General features: G+C 35.1%; 1 protein-coding gene across 2 annotated transcripts; it reads right to left on the bottom strand.

Annotated features, from left to right (window-relative positions):
* Positions 1-14,126: 14,126 nt before the first annotated feature.
* On the bottom strand, positions 14,127-19,062 carry LOC106391377 (wax ester synthase/diacylglycerol acyltransferase 1). Of its 2 annotated transcripts, XM_013832002.3 has the most exons (7): positions 18,811-19,061; positions 17,330-17,908; positions 17,177-17,243; positions 15,207-15,301; positions 14,901-15,110; positions 14,669-14,806; positions 14,127-14,532 (listed from the first exon to the last, which is right to left on the bottom strand). In XM_013832002.3, exons 1-7 carry the CDS (start codon positions 19,009-19,011, stop codon positions 14,365-14,367), a joined length of 1,458 nt encoding a protein of 485 aa, XP_013687456.1. In that variant the 5' UTR covers positions 19,012-19,061; the 3' UTR covers positions 14,127-14,364. The 2 variants fall into 2 exon arrangements, with proteins under 2 accessions (XP_013687456.1, XP_048616534.1); XM_048760577.1 differs by lacking the exon at positions 14,127-14,532 and having other exon boundaries at positions 14,663-14,742; positions 18,811-19,062.
* Positions 19,063-19,284: the final 222 nt, after the last annotated feature.

Raw genomic sequence — 19,284 nt, 5'->3', positions numbered from 1 at the left:
TGCATTTGACCGAATCGTGTCAGATCTTTGACTATTTCTGGACGACTTATAATTCAGTCGTCTCTGGGAAAGTTAAAATTTCAATATTTTATGAAAACTTGACGACTTACGTGTAAGTCGTCCTAGGTTAGTTTTGTAATTGAAAAATAAAACTTCATAATTTAACTTTAACCAGACGACTTAATATAAAGTCGTCCCTCCAGAAGACTTAATTTAAAGTCGTCCGGGGAAAGCAAAGTCGTCCAGAATTTTTCCCAATTTTCTGGTCAAACCTTGCTTATCCCGGACGACCTTAAATTAAGTCGTTTAGCTGGACGACTTTCATCTAAGTCGTCTGGAGAAAGTTAAATTCCAAGTTTTATTTTTCAATTACAAAACTAACCTAGGACGACTTACACGTAAGTCGTCAAGTTTTCATAAAATATTGAAATTTTAACTTTCCCAGAGACGACTGAATTATAAGTCGTCCAGAAATAGTCAAAGATCTGACACGATTCGGTCAAATGCAAAACTAGCCCGTTTCTCGTAGACGACTTATATATAAGTCGTCTGAAGTTTTTTTTTAACAAACAAAGCCGGACGACTTAGAATTAAGTCGTCCCTTTTAATTTTCAATTGCAAAAGTGACCTCTTTAGACGACTTACCTTTAAGTCTTCTGGACGACTTAATGCTAAGTCGTCTGCGGCAATGTTTATTGAACTTCTTCATTTTCTCTATGTTTACTAATGTGTTTTATTTTGAATATTTGCAGATGATTTTTCAGTTACATGCAGTGTATGGAGAATGGTTGTTGAGAGATTTCCGTTGGGATTTTGTGGTTGATGATCTCAAAGGAGCAAGATTGTTTTTATTGAATGAAGATTCAACACATGCTGAACTTGTTGCAATGACTCAAGAAGATTATAACCTGGACATGAGAAAAGTGAGTGTGGAGATTAGCTACTCATTACCAGCAGAAATGATGATGGCTCCAGGCAGTCTTCCCATTCATGTTACAAGTGATAGACAAGTTCGAAACTTGCTGGAGATACTCAAAACCCATAGAGTATGTCTTTGTGTATCAAGCCGCAGCAAGGTCGAAACGGTTTCAGAGAAAAGGGATATTGATGAAGCTGGTGAATGAGAAAAAGATGTTGGTGATAATGATGAAGCTGGTGAATGGGAAGAAGATGTTGGTGATGATGATGAAGCTGGTGAATGGGAAGAAGATGTTGGTGATGATGATGAAGCTGATGAATGTTTTGAAGATGTTGGTGATAATGAGTTTGTTGAAGATGAAAATCAAGATGGGGAGGAGGAAAATGGAGAAATCCAAAAGACATATGCTAAGAAAAATGCTATTGAAGGAGGAAAATCGAATGGTACCAGTATCTATGTCAACCAGAGTTTTGTTAGCAAGGGTGCACTGCTTTCAGAGCTGCAGTTGGCAGCAGTGAGGGGTAAGTTTTCTTTCAGATTATACAAATCAACGAAAACTCTCGTTGTGGCAACATGTCCGGTTAGCTATTGTGGATGGAAGGTCAGAGCGAGTGTCAAACATGGGACAAACACGTTTTGGGTAACAAAGTATGTGGAAAAACATTTATGCTCAGCGGGAGACCGAATCGCTCAGCGGAGACACTGTACTCCGAAGTATGTAGGTAGTCTTTTCATTGATCGTGTTGGAATCATTGATGGGATAACTCCGCAGCATATCACTGATGCAATGAGGAACATGTTTGGCATGGCGCTTGATTACACCACTTCATACAGAGCACTGTTATATGCACAAAGATTGGTGAGAGGATCAGCAGAAGAAGGGTATTCGCGTCTGGCATCATATCTCGAGCAAATCTCCATTGCAAATCCTGATTCTATCACGGCGATAGAACTTGATTCTATGAAAAGATTTAAGTATCTATTTCTCTCTTTTGGAGCTTCTATCAAAGGTTTTAAGTATCAGAGAAGGGTCATTGTGGTGGATGGAACTCACCTAAGTGGAAAGTATGGAGGAACTATGTTAGTTGCAGCCGCACAAGATGGCAATTTTCAGATATTCCCATTGGCTTTTGGGATCGTGGATGAGGAAGATATACCTTCTTGGGAATGGTTTTTCACAAAATTGGCTAGTTGTATATCTCATGACAAGCCTCTGGTGATAGTCTCCGACCGGCACAAGGTCATTAAAAGTGCGTGTGATAAGGTGTTTCCTTGGGCAACCCGAGGAATATGTTATTATCACCTTCAAGATAACATTGTCAAAAAGTTTAAAGGGAAACATCTCATGTACTTGGTGAATGGGGCTGCTTATGCTCACACGGTTTACGATTTTGACCGGTACATGGCTGAGATACGGAGTGCAAACCCGGAACTTGCAACGTATTTGGAGAAAGCCGACGTCAGGCTATGGTCAAGGGTTTATTGTAAGGGGAACAGGTTCAACATAAAAACAAGCAACATTGCTGAATCTATTAATTCCGCACTGAAGCGAGCAAGAGGATTTCCGATTACGTTCCTGCTGGAGTTCATAAGGCAGAAGTTAGGAAAATGGTATTGGAAAAGGAGACAAGATGCTTTGAGTCTCACAACTGAACATAGCGGGGGTGTTGAATACTTGTTTGCTGTTCGAGAAGAGATAGCGGGTACGATGACGGTCGAACCAATTGATGGATGGCATTTCTTTGTCAAAGGTGGCAAAATGGACTGTGTGGTTGATTTGGAACATGCAAAGTGTGATTGTGGTGTCTATGGAGTGGAGAAAATACCTTGCTCTCATGCTATAGCTGCTGGAATACATGCTGGTTTGCATATCTCCACACTTGTATGTCCACTGTACTCAAAGAATTATCTGTATGCAGGATACTCAGAGAATATATATCCTATCGTGTCACAACATATTGAGGAACGAGAATGCTTTCCTCCAGAACTAAAGCGTGGTCGGGGGAGACCGAAGAAATCAAGATGGCAATCTTGGTTGGAGCTATCTAGGATGAGAGGACACAAACCCAGGAAGAAACACAGGGCACAAAGATGCTCAAACTACAAGGAAACTGGCCATACGAAACCACAATGTACACAACCAGTTGACTAGTTGTCCAGACGACCTAAATTTAAGTCGTCCAGTCTTGATTACCCGTCCAGACGACTAAATTTTTAGTCGTCCAGTGTATTTTATTTTTAGACGACCTTCTACTAAGTCGTCCAGTGTATTTTATTTTTAGACGACCTTCTACTATCCCTTCAAGTGTATTTTATTTTTAGACTACCTTCTACTATCCCTTCAAGTCGTCCAAACCTTCTAGACGACTTATTTGTAAGTCGTCCAGTTGGAAAACCTTCCAGACGACTTATAATAAGTCGTCCAAACCTTCTAGACGACTTATTTGTAAGTCGTCCAGTTGGAAAACCTTCCAGACGACTTATTTCTTCCAGACAACTTATATATTTACAAATCTATACAAAGACAAGCTGAAATACAAATACTTCGCTTGTTAAAAAATCATGTTCAAATACAAAGACAAGTTCAAATACAAACACAAATCTAATCATACATGCCCACGAACTTATCACCATCCACATTTTCTTTCAGATGCCGATCAACAAGCTCCTTCCATATATCCACCACCATATTATCCCTCATTTTCTTCGCGTTGCACCTAGCAAAGTCTTTAGGGTCAAAGGAGACCCCAAGAGCATGACATTCAATGTACTTTACAGCGTACACGCCACAATCACCATTGTTGGCCGTGGGTACACCTTTCAGCGGTCTCTCATATGTGTATGGCTCCAACCCGTATTTGACCCGTATTTCGTCGGTGGCTGCGGACTCAACAAGCAGATAAGGGACCATCTGGAGAAAAGGCTCCATTATCGCATCCCAGGCGTCTGGTACACTAGATGAAGGTATGCTGTCCCAGACGACTATGTGCCTCTTAGGGATCGATATCCAAATAGCAACCCAATGCTTGTCGTCCAAGTTCACTGGCGCATAGATATCATCAATGTCCTCCCCCCACTTCTTGTTTGATTGGCAAAATGAAGGTATTGATCCGTCATAAAAATTCGACGCCCCACCAGGTAGAACTCTTCCTAAACCTTTGTGATCAGGTTCCGATGTTTTGAAGAGCTGATACTGCTCTCTCCAAGACTGGGAAAAGTTGTGATCCAGGAAGCACATTCGCTCACTCCTGAAAGCTTGTGGGTTCTCCTGATACCTCTGCCTTAGCACATTAATCCAAGCATCTATATGCTGCATATTAAATATAACAAGTTAGAAGTTACCAGACGACTTATCTTTAAGTAGACGACTTTCCAGACGATTTATCTTTAAGTCGTCTGGAAAGTAGTCTACTTGGACGACTTTGTAGACAACTTAAATCGTGTGCAGAAGACTGACGCAGTCTTCCAGCCATCCTCTGGCTGTCCGGAGGAAGTGGTACCACCTTGTTGGTGATGTACGTGGTTTGTCGTTGGTCTTAGTTAAATAATGACTGCAAACAAAAAAGCAATCAGTTTTGGATGACTAAATCAAGCTATTATGGGTAAAGCAATCACTTACGGATCAGTTTTCAACCAATCAGCGAGTTCCTTCAACTTATCTTTGTTTACTGGAGGAAATGGATTATAGGCTGCCACTTTATCTTTTTTTTTCTCTGCCGTATAAGGAGATCTCACAGTGGGAGCAGGTTTCTTCGCTCGTTTACTCTTTGCACGCTTGTCCAATACAACCAGGCTCGGTTCTGAAACTGGATCGCTTGGCTCGGTGGAAGCGAGGCTCGGTTGTTGATCGGTGGAAGCGAGGCTCGGTTGGTGATCGGTGGAAGTGACAGCAACAATCTCTTTGGAGGTGACACCATCTGCTTTATCCTCCGGCAAGATCTTATTTACCGAGTTCGCCTCGGTTGCTGTATCCTCCGGCAACCATCTCTGCAATAAAAGAGCTTTCTTTTGAGGAGGAGGAGGCTGCTGCTGTTTCTTTTGAGGAGGAGGAGGCTGCTGTTTGGTTTGATGAGGAGGAGGCTGGTTACTAACCACGGTTTCATTGGCATGAGGGGTAGCCTGTTTGTTTCTACCCCCGGTTTCTTTGGCAAGAGGGGTAGGCTGTTTATCTTGAGGGGTAGCCTGATTGGTTAGAGGTGGAGGGGTAGCCTGATTGGTGACACCAACCTTCTTCTCCACAGCTTCCAATCTATCGGACAACTTCCTAAACTCCCTCATGCACTTATTAAACCCTTTTTTCATGCAGTCAGCTACGCCCTTGAACATAATTTCCAACTCCTCTCTGGTCACCCCTCTAGCCTCTTCTCTAGCCTCTTCACTAGCCACTTTAGGAGCCTCTTTACGAGCTTTCTTCCGAGGTCTTGGATTGTCTTCCTCCTCCTCCTCCTCCTCCAACACAACCATCTCTTTGGCCTTCTTCGATGGAGTCACAACCTTAGGTTTTGTATTGACCTTAGTACCAGTGACTTCCCAGCAATCCATGGTCCACTTCCACGGTCTCCGCTCATACATGACTTTAATGATGTTCTCCGCGGGCAGGTCCTCAACCTCAGAGTCCCATTTTGGCCACATTTCACTAATGTCCTTCTCAACAAAGTTGATCACGCGGTCTGCAGTAAATAGAAGAATCGAGTTAGATATTTGAAAAAAAATACTAAATAGACGACTTAATTATAAGTCGTCTACTAAGTCGTCCAGCTGGAAGACCTTCCAGACGACTTATAATAAGTCGTCTAATAAGTCGTCCAGATGGAAGACTTTCCAGACGACTTAATTAAGTCGTCCGATAAGTCGTCCAGCTGGGAAGACTTTCCAGACGACTTATTATAAGTCGTCCGATAAGTCGTCCAGCTGGACGACCTTCCAGACGACTTATAATAAGTCGTCTGCGCAGTCTTTTGGATTGAAGTAAATACCTGACTCAAGATAGCAGCTTTCATTGATCTGCGGCCTCTGCTGCCCTCGTAAGCCAGTATCGGTGGAGACGGACTGTCTGCTCTGGGACCACCAATACTAGCACCCAATTCCGGCATAGCTGTGTACGTCCAGACCTGAAGAACTTGTATAAACCCATCCACGGTGTAACAGCCAGCAATTTCTTTGTTCCACAAAGAGTCCATCAGCACCTTAAACGCGACTCTCCCCCATGGATAATTCTCAAACCGTTCTAAATCCATCACTAGCCTTGCCAGAGTAGATCGTGTAGCGGTTGAAAACTTTCTCCCTTCAATGAATCCAGTGAAGATGGAGAGGTACGCGAGCCGCTTGCGATCTTCCCTGGACCAATCCCCGCATCTCTTCAGTGCTGCTATTATCTGATCAGTAGTTGGCCCAGCTTCCAGATGAACTCCCAGCATCCCCCAGAAAGAAACCATCTCTGGGGTAACGTCACATTTTGGTGTCTCAAGGTCCTCGATGTACTCGCAGTTTAGACCAGTGAGGTTTTCAAACTCTAACAGTGAAAACCTCAAAGGTTCTGGACCAACGAGAGACCACATCTCATACTTCTTCTTAATGTCCAGCTTGAAACTGAGCATGTAGTGAACCAGCCTTGAAGCCCAACCAAATCCCTGCTCCTTGAACTTGATGAAAACTCCCAAACTCGACTCCTTGAGCTCTTCAAATTCGTCATCAGTAAGAGCTTTCCTAAGAGCAGTATGCAACTTGCTGTTATCCGTATGATACGAAATGCTATTGTGGGCTTCTGGCTCTTTCCCTGATGTGTATAACCTACGGGGGAGTTCTGGAATATCCATCCTTTTTGTCTGCAAAATAATCAAAGACAACAATATAAGTCCAGACGACTTAGTAGACGACTTATAATTAAGTCGTCTGGAAAGTCTTCCAAATGGACGACTTATATTTAAGTCATCTACTAAGTCGTCCAGTTGGAAGACTTTCCAGACGACTTAAATTACTTACAAGTCTTCCAGTCGCAGAAGGAGTTGGAGTACTCGTCATTGCGGTTATAGATCTGAAAAAATAAACGTGAAACGGTGAGAATGAGTAAATTGATAGAGACAACGTTTTATGTTCATCTTTTACTCGAGATTGATGACTTAGCGGCGTTAGGGTTTACAGAAAAATGGCGCTAAGGTTTACAGAGAAGAAGCGGCGGCGCTAGGGTTTAGAAGAAGCGGCGGCGCTAGTGTTTAGAGGAAGCGGCGGTGAGAACGTTGGTGACCACGGTGGCGAGGGCGACGGTTTGTTCGGAAATAGTGGAAGCGGCGGCGCTAGGGTTTAGAGGAATCGGCGGCGCTAGGGTTTAGAGGAATCGGCGGCGCTAGGGTTAGAAGAAGCTGCGGCGACAACAGTGAGAATGAAGTGAGATAGATAGCCGATGTTGAGAACGATGGTTTGTTCGGAAATCGTGGGAATTCGAAATCGCCTTTGAGAGAGAACTGTTAGGGTTTCTGAATTTCGCGAAAAATGAAACAAAAAAAATAAAAATCACCTTATATATTGGGTAAATAATCCGGTTAGCTTTAAAAGTACATTGGTAAACTTTAAGGTTTGGTCCGGTTTAGACGACTTATTCTGGCTGATAATGTACAACAGACGACTTAATATTTAGTCGTCTGTTTTCAGACGACAAAATATTAAGTCGTCCTAGACCCTAAAATGAACCCCTAAACTAAAATGACTAGATTAACTAACTAACCACGTTATAAAATCAAATTATACTTAAATAGTGTTTACTATACACAGAAATGAACACGCATAAGTAATTTTAAAAATTTTCAAAAACGGTTTTAATGCTTTCCAAAATCTAACCCTAAGAACACATACAATACTACAACATATGTTGATGAAACATAAACTTAAGAATATCATGACTCACTACTTTCACTCATCTATGCTGAAAACAATTGAAATTTGTTATATCTTAATTTATACCTCCTAAGACATATGTTAATTACATAATTCCCATTTTTCACTTATCAAAATATTTTTTACAAAATTTTTAAATTATGTTTAAGACTAACTGTCCAGACGACTTTCAGTTAAGTCGTCTGGACGACTTATTTTCAAGTCGTCTAAACAGACGACTTGCGAGGGGTAGAAACGTAAAAAAAATTCCGTTTTCTTGTTTGGTCACAAGGGGATAGTTGTAATTTCAATAGCCTTTTAGGTTACTTTTGCCTTTGACCCAAGTTGGGGTATTGTTTTGGGTTTGACTCCAAGTTTTGAGTCACATTTGGCAATTCTCCCAACTATATATTTGACTGTTTTGCATTCATTTGAAATATTTTAAAATAAATAAATATATATATATATATATATATATTTAGTGAATGAGTGAGTTTAATTAATATTATTAGGTTTACATTAATTAGTTTTATGGAATATATGATTTATTTTATTCACTACTAATATAAATATATTAAAAATCGCTTTATAATTGTTTCTATAGTATCCTGTGTATTTAAATGTATATTATCAATTTATATAATGTAATCTATGATATTTAATTGTATTTATAAATAAAATATATTAATTTATATATATTTAAGATGTTTAATTGTATGTTTGGAAACATATGCTGTATTAGATTAGGTAATTCTAGGGTTAGTTTTTTTAAAAAAACTTTAATTAAATAAATTAAAATAAAAAATCATCAACCAATCAAATTATAACAATTAATTGGAAAACTCTCATATGAACGACACGTTAGCAGAAATCACTTAAGTGACTTCTTAATTAATATATGGGGAGATATTGTCAATTTTATATATGTTATTATATCAGCATAATCTTCATATAATTTTTTAAAATGTAACAATACGTACATATATATTTAATATATGTAAAGACAAACAAATTATGTTTGATATTTCATTGTGCAAAAATATAACATTATTATAAATAACCGTTAAATATATAAGTATAAGTAATAATACGAAAGTATACGCATAAATTCACTAAAATAATTTAAATAAAAATATTCAAAAATTTAAAATATTATTCATGATTTTTACTAATAATAATTTTTAGAGGATACCGTTATATATATACAATTATATATATGTATATCACTAATTATAAATAAATCCATCTAAAATAAATATTATGTAAAAATAAGAAATGAATTAAATCATACTTTTGAAGAGTTTTGTAAATGAGATAAATATTATATGATTATGTAGTTAAAGAATATATATTTTAGATTATACAAGCCATGCATTACTACTTATTGCAAATAAATTATATAAAATTATAAAATGTAAACCAAAAATATAAGTATTTTCTAAACCATTTTATAAGAAACAAGATATAAATAATAGAATACATATGTATATTACTATTTTATAACTAAAATTGTTTAAAAAATTTATTATATAAAAATAAAAATGGCAAATCTCCAAAATAGCACATTTCTAAGTTTATATCACAAAAATAGCAATCAAAAACTAAAATGACCAAAATAGCACCTTTCTAAATTTATCCTTCGAAAATTTTAATTTTTTTATTCTTCAAAATTTGAAATCTTATCCCCAAAACCCCATTTCTCAACTCTAAACCCTAAACCCTAAACTCTAAACCCTAAACTCTAAACCCTAAACCCTAAACTCTAAACCCTAAACCCTAAACCCTAAACCCTAAAATCTAAACCCTAAACCCTAAACTCTAAACCCTAAACCCTAAACCCTAAACCCTAAATCGTAAACCCCACCCTTTAACTTTAAACCTTAAATTTGTGAATTTTGATAAAACATTAAGTGCTATTTTTGTGACTTTTGACCTTGAGTGCTAGTTTGGAAACAAAAACTTGATTTAATGCTATTTTTGTCTTTTTCTCAAAATAAAATGGTATAAAATATTAACAATAATTATGAAAGATTTGGTGTTTGGTTTGAAAATAAATGAAATGAGATAAATAAACTATTTATAAAAAATTAATAGAGAGAAAAAAAAATAAAACCTACATGATTGGCCATATGTATTTCTCCCACCCATTTTCCTTACTTTTTGCAGATCAATAAATCTCTTTGTTACAATATCTGCATGCAGATTGTACTGCATATAAATGATCTTCATTTAAAAAGATGAATGGACAACAAATACATATCAAAATAAGTGTTTTGCATTAAATATGCATTATAAACTGCATCTCCTTCAAAACCATACTCATTATGAGTTTACACCTAGAGACACGTCTAACATGTGACACATATTCGATATGGTTTGTCTTTTATACCCCTAGACTAAGCTAACTATACACTTACATATTTTCAAACTAAACGAAGATATATAAACTATTCATTCTCTAAATTCTTTGCTCTCTCTTCTATCTTAGATCCAGGCCTGGAGGTGCATTTGTACAGAGTCCATTTCATTTTTTGTCTTTTTTCAGCTAGGCTTAGAGCCCTTTTTAAAAAAATAAAAATTTGTATGAAAAAATGGGTCTAAATTTTTTTGTAGCACAGTCCAATTTATGTCTGAGAGGGGCCGGCTTAGATCTAAACTATTTTCCTAAATACATGAACTCTAATTTTTCTGATTTTTTTCTTCTGGTCCTGTTGAAGACAACGAAGAACTGGATCCTTTCTTAATCTTTCTCGTTCTTTCACTAATCTTTCTCGCTTTTTCACCGGGTTTTCATGTCGCCATTCCGCCTCGTCTCCGTCAGCCACAACCACCGATGATGGGTTCTCCACCATCATCGTTGAGAGGAGAAAGAGTCAGAGAGATGTTGGAGCTAGAGGTTGAGTTTTTGTAAAGAGCTGATTACCTCAAGAGATTGTGTTCTGGCTGGGAGCCACATGTTAGAAACCAAGCTCTTGACTGGATTCTAAAGGTTTGATCTTTCTTGAATCTGGTTTGGTCTCTGTTTAGAGTTCCAAGCTATGGAGAAGAAGAAGATGGAGTTTGCTAAACCTTTATCTCAATTGAATCCCAATATCCACTGTTTTTGATTCATTTCGACCTAATCACTGGTATATGTTTCGCGGCCATTGTCTCTTATCCACCGCATCCACACATCCTTGTTCCCAAGATCATCAGTTGCCGACATGCAAGGTAAAGTTCTCAACTTTTTTGGTTAAATTTATAGTTCTTGCCTAAACTTTGATCTTGAGAGACCTTGTAACTCTATATGAAACCAGTTTTGCCCCAGAGAATCTTATATGTTTACCATTTTTTTTAATTTGTCGTGGGAGGAGATTTGAGGATTCAGATGACATCACTCAGTTGGGGGTTGTCATCTGTGAAGACTTGAGCGCAGCAGATGGAGGAGAGTTACCAGTTGCAGCTTGCGCTAGCGTTGCTATTTTGGACTGAGGCTACTTATGCCTACTTGCGTCGAAGATCCAAACTCTCTGAATCTCGTGTTGGACGAGTCTACGACTTCCCCAAGTTCAGCTGAAACCATTTCACATCGTTTCTGGGTACTATTTTAATTGCATCTTCTTCCTTCATGTTTAGCTTTGTGTTCACAGAATTTTTAAATTTTGGGTTTCTTAGTGCTTTGGTTATCTTGGTTTATTGAAAGCTCTGAATATTTTATAATGATATTGTTAAACAACACAGATCCTATGATAGTACTGATCTGGTCTGTTGTAATCATCCAACGTTCTGGTTCGAATAATTACAGCATTGTCATCAGCTGCGATATTTTTCTCCATTTGCAGTATCATTACCAGCTGCCTCTGATTCATTGATTATAGCCCCAAGATCATCAATCTTCTAAAGATGAATACTAGGAAACATATGTTGCAGTACATTCAGGCTGACATATGATTTGATAAGTTTTTTACTGTTGAGCCAATTTGTCTAAATAGAAAGTTTAATACTAGTTTTACGGATGATTTTCAAAGAAATGTCTTATTTTCAAATAATGGAATGATTGACATTGAAGTAGTCATTGATCAATAAAAATATTTATGAAGTTTATTTATGGGGACCCTCTTTTAGAGAGACAAGAACAAGTGAGGGAACATCTTACACGTTTTACCACTTTGAGAAATGGATCTTGGTTCATGATCAGCGATTTTAATGAGATTACGTGACATAATGAAAAGGAAGGAGACATGCACCAATTAGATAGCTCTTTTTTTTTTTGAAGCAGATGCTGAATGATTGTGGAATTTTAGAATTTTTATTTTCCTGAAACGTTATGTCTTGGATTGGAAAAAGATGACGACTGCCAGTTAGATGTTGTCTTGATCAGGCTGTAGGAAGCGAAGCCTTGCATGAAAAGTTTCTACATTCTTCAGTTTAGTATTTACACATGTAGGGATATGATCATCGTCTGGACCTAGCCAACTTCCTAGTGAAACCAATTAAAAGAAAAAAAGTTCAAATTCCATAAGCTCTGGTTAGATAGCGAGGAGATCAAACATGTATTTTCAGAGGGATGGAATTCACCAGAGCTTTCGTCATGCAAATATAATTTCCAATATCTCGAGTTGCCGCAGAGATTTTAGCCAGTGGAGGAGACAATGATGTAAATTCAGAGAGGCAAGTAGAGGAACTTTAAAAATGTGGAGGCTATGTATTCAAATGATGATGCACCAACAGAAGAAATAGCGGAGGCGTTAAAGAAACTATCTAAAGCTCTTAAGGCTGAGGAAATGTTTTGAAAGAAAAAGAGTAGAGTTCTCTGGTTGAGAGAGGGAAATAGAAACTTAAAAGTTTTCCGACAAAACAAAGAATGGCGAAAAATCAAATCACACGACTAATTGATGCGTCAAGCAATATAACTAAGGATTAAGAGGACTGGTAGCGATTGCTAATAGTTCCAGAAGACGCATAGAGCGCATTAGAATATATTACTACGACTATCACAGATTCAATTAACGATAATTTACATCTCATGTTCAAGAATTAGAATTCAAACTAGCCATGTTTTCGATGCATCCTGAAAAAGCTTTTGGACCAGATGGAATGACTGCTCTAATCTACAAGGAGTTATAGGATATAGTGAAGGATGATTTAGTCCATAAGGTTAACGAGTTAATCTTTGGTGTCTTGCATAGAGAGCTGGAGGTCAGAGATTTGGTGGCTTGTTGTTGACTCTAAGCCTACGGTTATCTTCTCTACACCGCCAGTAGTAGGGTTCATGTCGTCTTTTGTTTACTCGATGCCGTCAGAAGATTTGTGGTGGCGAAGACTTGTTTTCTTGTCGTTGCTGGACCACTGGCTTTGCTAGCTAGTGGTGTTAAGATGGCGGCTAGCACGGAGAGACACTTGTTTGTCTCCTTGTAAGCCTCTTCCTGCTGAGCGAGGTGTTACATGATGAGATGCATCATTTCTGTCATGGTTGGTGCCTCTTCTACCTGTCCAGGTTCAGTCCCAGCATCGAAAAGTCAGGATTCATGCTGATCTTGTTAACGCTACTTTGTATAGCTCAACGATGGGTGCCAACAGTTTAATTTGAGTTTGGTCGTCTTGAATAAGAAAAACAAAATTTGATTATGGATTATTTCAAAGACGTTTTTATTGATCTTATGAGAGAGGTGTTACAATGTGTATGAACAAGATAGAAATAAGCCGGCACTCGGTAGAGTATACCGGAAAAATACAAGTCGGCGTCCTACTCTGGATCCTCCCTCTGGTCTTGTCCTCCTTTTATACATATACCTCTTCTTCTCTTTTCCCTAAGTTGGCTTAATCTAATGTGTTGGGTCAAGCTTAACGGGCTGAGCAACTGGGCTGAGTCTTCGGGCTATCATACCGAGCTCATGGCGCCGAGTTAAGTCGAGGTTATCGAGCCGAGCTCATGACGCCGAGCAGCATTGAGCTGAACAGACTTTGTAAAGCGAGTTTTCATTTGATGAGCCTTGTTGAAAGAATGAATGATGCAATCCATCTCCAACAAATTTCATAACTATATGCAACTGTGAACGTTGATTTATGAGCTATATGCTTTTCTGAAAACAGTAGTCATACGTAAACAATATTCTATGATATAACAATGTTACTAAAGAACAGTCCTAATATTACATGCAAACAATGAATAAAGTTTGAGGAATGAAACAATGATTCAAAATGGAAAAATTACGAGATTAAACTCTAGCTTAGTAACGTTGACCTGATCTCATCGAAATGATGAGGATAAATGGATATCATCAACGAAAGCTTAACTCAAATGATTAGAAACTCGTAAATTTGTGTTGATAACGTGTTATAAGTAAAGAAGATAAAAGAATGAATTGGTGTGTATTATTCAGTGAATAATGAATTATTTATATAGTTAGAGTACAATAACTTTGAGACAAAGTTTAATTTGAAAAATAAGTAAAATTTGGGAAACAAATATATTAAAGACTTTCCATAATGGGCATCACCACAATATTCATAACATTAACGAATTTATTCGAAAATAAAAGACTTCATAATTATATATTGGAGAACTGCAGGGGCTAAACATCCGATAACATGCTTCACACCTCCATGTTATGAGATCTTTTCTCCTGTACTGCTGATTTGATGATCTTAAGCGCTTCTACAATTTCATCACATAACTGATGAGGATCTGGAATTGTCGTTGTATCCACAGCTAGATTGATGATAATCTTGTTTACGTAGCTTATGAAATGGATATTGAGAGCCTTGTTGAACATCAAGTAACACCCAAAAACGACAATAGATTAATTAATCTTATAAAAACTGAGAATTTTTTCTGAAAAATAAACTTATATTTTTGAGAAGACATGATAACTATATTCTTCAGAAAAATACACTCACTTGTGATCCAACTAATGCACTTCCTGCGACATAAGAGATTGGATGGCCAAATAAACTTATTTCTTCGTCGGGACCTTTCACATTTGAAAATGCCAATGATGTGTTACCAAAAATCCTCTTTCCAAAAGCTTCTACTGACTATTATTTTATCACAATCAAAATTAGTAATAATGTAATATGCTCAATAATTAATATTTTGGATTGAATAGATCATATACGTTTGGTATCTCACCTTTCCCCCCAAAAAATTCAAGGTGAATTTAATGATTCCATAGAAAAGGAATGCTTCTAGTGATATTTTCTTCCTATCCATAGTAGCTTTGGCTCTTCGTACGTACTCCAAAGGATCGTTCTCTGATTTTATCCATAATGGAAATATAATAGTTCCTATGAAGTTTCCCCACCTACACTTTGATCCCTTCGTCATCATATTAGCCAAATCCTACATGTTCACATTTTATTAGAAATTTACACTCTAGTTAATTAGTTTAAAGATACAATTTCGTTTGATTGTATAATTATATATATTGATTATCACCTCTATATTCGTTGCTGGTCTTAGGTTTATAGCTACAGCTCCACGAAAACGGATTTTTTCCAAGATTTTTTTCTTCTGGGCCATTGTATATCCATCTGTCAATGATTATCAGATTTTAGAACTGTTGTAGAAAAATATTTTAACAAGACTCTCTTATCTCGTGGGAAACCTAACATTATGGAAAATATAAAGTATATAAATTTCTGTTGATATTTGAAACTGGGATTAAAATCTCCTAGTGTAAAAGGTAACTCTTCTGTGCTCAGGGATATATATATATACATATATATATATATATACAAAATATATAAATTATTACAAATGATTAATATTTTGTTTTCAGTTTTATAAGTTTTTAAGTGTTTTGTAATGCAATTTATATGTATAAAATAAATACAATATTTTAAATATATATGTGACTTTCCTTGTAAAAAAATCTTATCGGTTCGGTTATTCTTTTGTTAATATTGGATTGCATTTATTCCTTAAAGTTAGACCAGACTTGTTTCATTGTTCTAAATGAGCTGAAATTATATTAACCTTTTTTCTTGTATTTAGTTTTTTCAGTATCTTGGATTTATAATATATTTTGGTTAGATCGTGTATAATTTGATATACTTTAGTTTGAAAAACAAATAGGAAAATATTGTCGGTCTGAATTTGGATAAGTGAATATAACTAAAAATATTTTTAAATTTCAGGAATGCATATAAATATTTACAAAACCTAAATCATAATATCTTTTAATATACTGTTTTCACGCATTCATTAATTTTGAGTCATTTGTAATTCATATGCATAAATATTAAATAGAACTATTCTAAATAATAATATCTTAATGTCCTAATTAGGCCTCTGTTTTTAGTATAAGAATTTGGATCCATCGAGTTACACCACTATTTTTGTTCTAGTTTAACTACAAACAGATTATCTTTCTTGTATATATTTTGGTTCTCATTTTATATTTTAAAATATATACTCCGTGCATCTATTTTCAAAAGATGCATATTTATGTGTTTTACACATATTAAATTTTGATAAGAAAATACTATTTTCCGACATAGAGGCAGTATGTTTTAAATTTTCTACAATTTCATAATATGATAATTCTATTTAGAATATTTTTATTGACCAAATTTATATATATGGTAATAATATTATTTTATCGTTTAAAAATAAATATCTAAACTATTTTGTAAAATTTGGTTAATAGATACAAATATATGTATTTAAAAAAAATAGATATTTTTGTTTTCTTATTTATGTTGCTTTATGCAAATATGAAGAAAAATAAAATTTAAACTCTTTATATGTAAAATTTATATTTTATAAATATTTCGTTTTTTATTATTTATGTGATTTTAATAAAAGTTAAAAAGGAAATTAAAATTAACAAAAACGTAACTAAAATTAATTAAGAAAAAGAAAGAAAATATATTCTTTAATAATGGTAACTATTATGTTAAAAATATAATTTGATGAAAAGTTTAAAAATATAATTATTAAGGATAACTTTGTAATTGATCTATGTTATAATTAAGGTAAGAGAGACACATAGAAAACTGAGTTTTCAAATAATATTATAAAGATAACATATTAAGTGGGTTATGAAAACTTTGATAATAATTTTAATTTGTTCATATTTTATATGTCGATCATATTTATTTTTTCTAGTAATTATATAAATATCATTAACAAATTAAAATTATTATAAAATTGCCATTATTACTATTTTCTTTTGTTTGCAAATTATTATCTTTTAAACATAATAAGATAGAGTATATCTCAAAAATTAAAAATATCTTAAAATTTTATAGTATAAATCATATTCAGTAGGCGATTATATTGAACTTTTTATGTTTTGTTTGTTACATCTTCATCTATATTCAAACATAGACTATTGCAAAACTTGGTATCAAGTAAATGGTGAGTTTGATAACAATAATATGGTAAGAGAACTTTGAATTTACCATATTTTGTAGTCAAATATCTTGAAAGACCTGCTTGGGTCATTCCAAGAAGGACATCATTCACCTTCTGCATGATAATATTCACATAATGAAGTTTTAAGATAAGACGATGTCAACTATTAATATAAAATCAATACAACAATAAATATATACCATGTTCATTGTGTTCTTCACTAATTTGACATCATCAAAACTTATTATCCGATGGATAACCTTCCAAGATTGAGTTCCATCCTCGGGGTTTCCCATTAGAGGATTTTCGGTATCCCGCAAGAAACATGTTGTAAGCATTAACTTGAAAAACTCAACAAGGGTGGTGAAGGTGACTCTTATCATAAACCAAAGTCCAGCAATCAACCACCATGCTGAAATCATGGATTTAACGGGTTTTTTTGTGGCCGGGGAATTAGAAATTAGTGCGCTAGGGTCTGATGTTTTTCTTGAACAAGCAAGCAAAAGAGACATAAGAGACATTCCATCACCAACTGAATGATGTATTTTTGCTAGAAGAACAGATTCTGCATTTGATGTCTTTATGTTGAGTAAATGGAGTTCCCAAAGGGGTTTAGACATGTCCATTGGAATATTAGCAATTCTTGAAGTATAGTCTTCTAGGAACTGATCAGGATTTTCGATATTGGGGTAATCAAGATCCGGAACAGTTACATGATCTTCTACTCGGATGCTTACAGGAATCCAGACCGGTTCTCCATTTTTCTTATAGTTAATAACCTGAAAATTTTAATTTATGAACACAGATCAAATTAAGTAACTTGTAAGTAACGACAAACAAACAAATTTATATTTTATGTTTATACGTATTGAGTGAACCAAAGGAATTATATAAATCATCATGATTGAGAAGAAGATATAACTAGACATTAACAATGGAATTCAAGCGAATTTAAGAATACATAAACAGGTAACATGTGATTATAGTATCGAAGACCTTAATATAGTTTTTGGGCGTTGATCTAAGATATTTAAAAAAAAGACATAAGGTGTATGTTTTTTTCATTTATGTTTGTATAATATCTTTTCATATTTTGTATGGATTTGAATATGTAATGATTATTGCCAAAAGAAGAATATATATAGTGATTGATTTTGTTGGATTTTAAATAAAAATAAAAATACTATCAATGCTTATATTATTTTTGGGTTTTTTCTGAAGAGTGTATTTTGTTATTGAAAAATATATAAACTTATTTTTGTTTTTTTAAAAGATATACTTACTTTTGTATTTACGCGGTTTATATAATCATGAAGTAAATAGTACTTAAGAAAATAAAACAGAATCCAAAGTAGAAACTTTTTTTTTGACAACAATAACTAACTAAGTAGCTAAACCACCCTGTTCAGAGAGTTAAACCGGTAGGGTAGAATTGACATAAAGCATAAAAAATAATTTTCCGCAGCGAGGATCTGAACCCAGATTTCATCAGATTGAAAGTAGAAACTAATAACTATAGAAATAATTAATCAGTTTCTACCTAACCAAACTAAGAGGATCATATAAAATTCCTATCGTTTATTGAAGACTTTTGGTTATTATACATAATAATATTATACTTATCACACATTCCCAGTTTGTGTGTGCACATATGTGCATGCCTGAATGTAATACGTTTTACCATTTTGCTAGAAAATCTGGGAGCATTGATCAGTGTGGTCTTGAAGCCTTCAACAAAGGTCGATGGGTTGCATTTAGTTTTAAACCCAAAAGTTATCACAATGAACAAATTTGGCGAACTTAGCATCTGTGACATTGGGCTAAGCGGCTCCATGGACATTGTCTCGAGGTCGTCTCTCTCCAGAAAATTTTTCTTTTCCATAGTTAGTTTGATGATTCGATAACCTTTGCATTAGATACGATCCATTTATAGCAATGTTTCTTTGTCCTATTTAATGAAGGTTGGTATTAGATTAGGGTTTTGTGGTTGTTATTCTTGTGACCTTTTATGTAGCTAAGAATGACTTCTTTCATTTTATCACAAAAATGATATTATTTTTATTTTATCTTAGAGGAAGGAAATTATATGATTTTTTATGTTTCAAATAAAATTTGAAACTACTATTTTACATATTTTGTATAAATTAATTTTTTT

Source organism: Brassica napus, chromosome C6, assembly GCF_020379485.1.
Source record: "Brassica napus cultivar Da-Ae chromosome C6, Da-Ae, whole genome shotgun sequence".
Lineage (NCBI taxonomy): Eukaryota > Viridiplantae > Streptophyta > Magnoliopsida > Brassicales > Brassicaceae > Brassica > Brassica napus.
The sequence above is the reverse complement of the archived record's forward strand: the minus strand, read 5'-3'. Positions and strand labels throughout refer to the sequence as shown.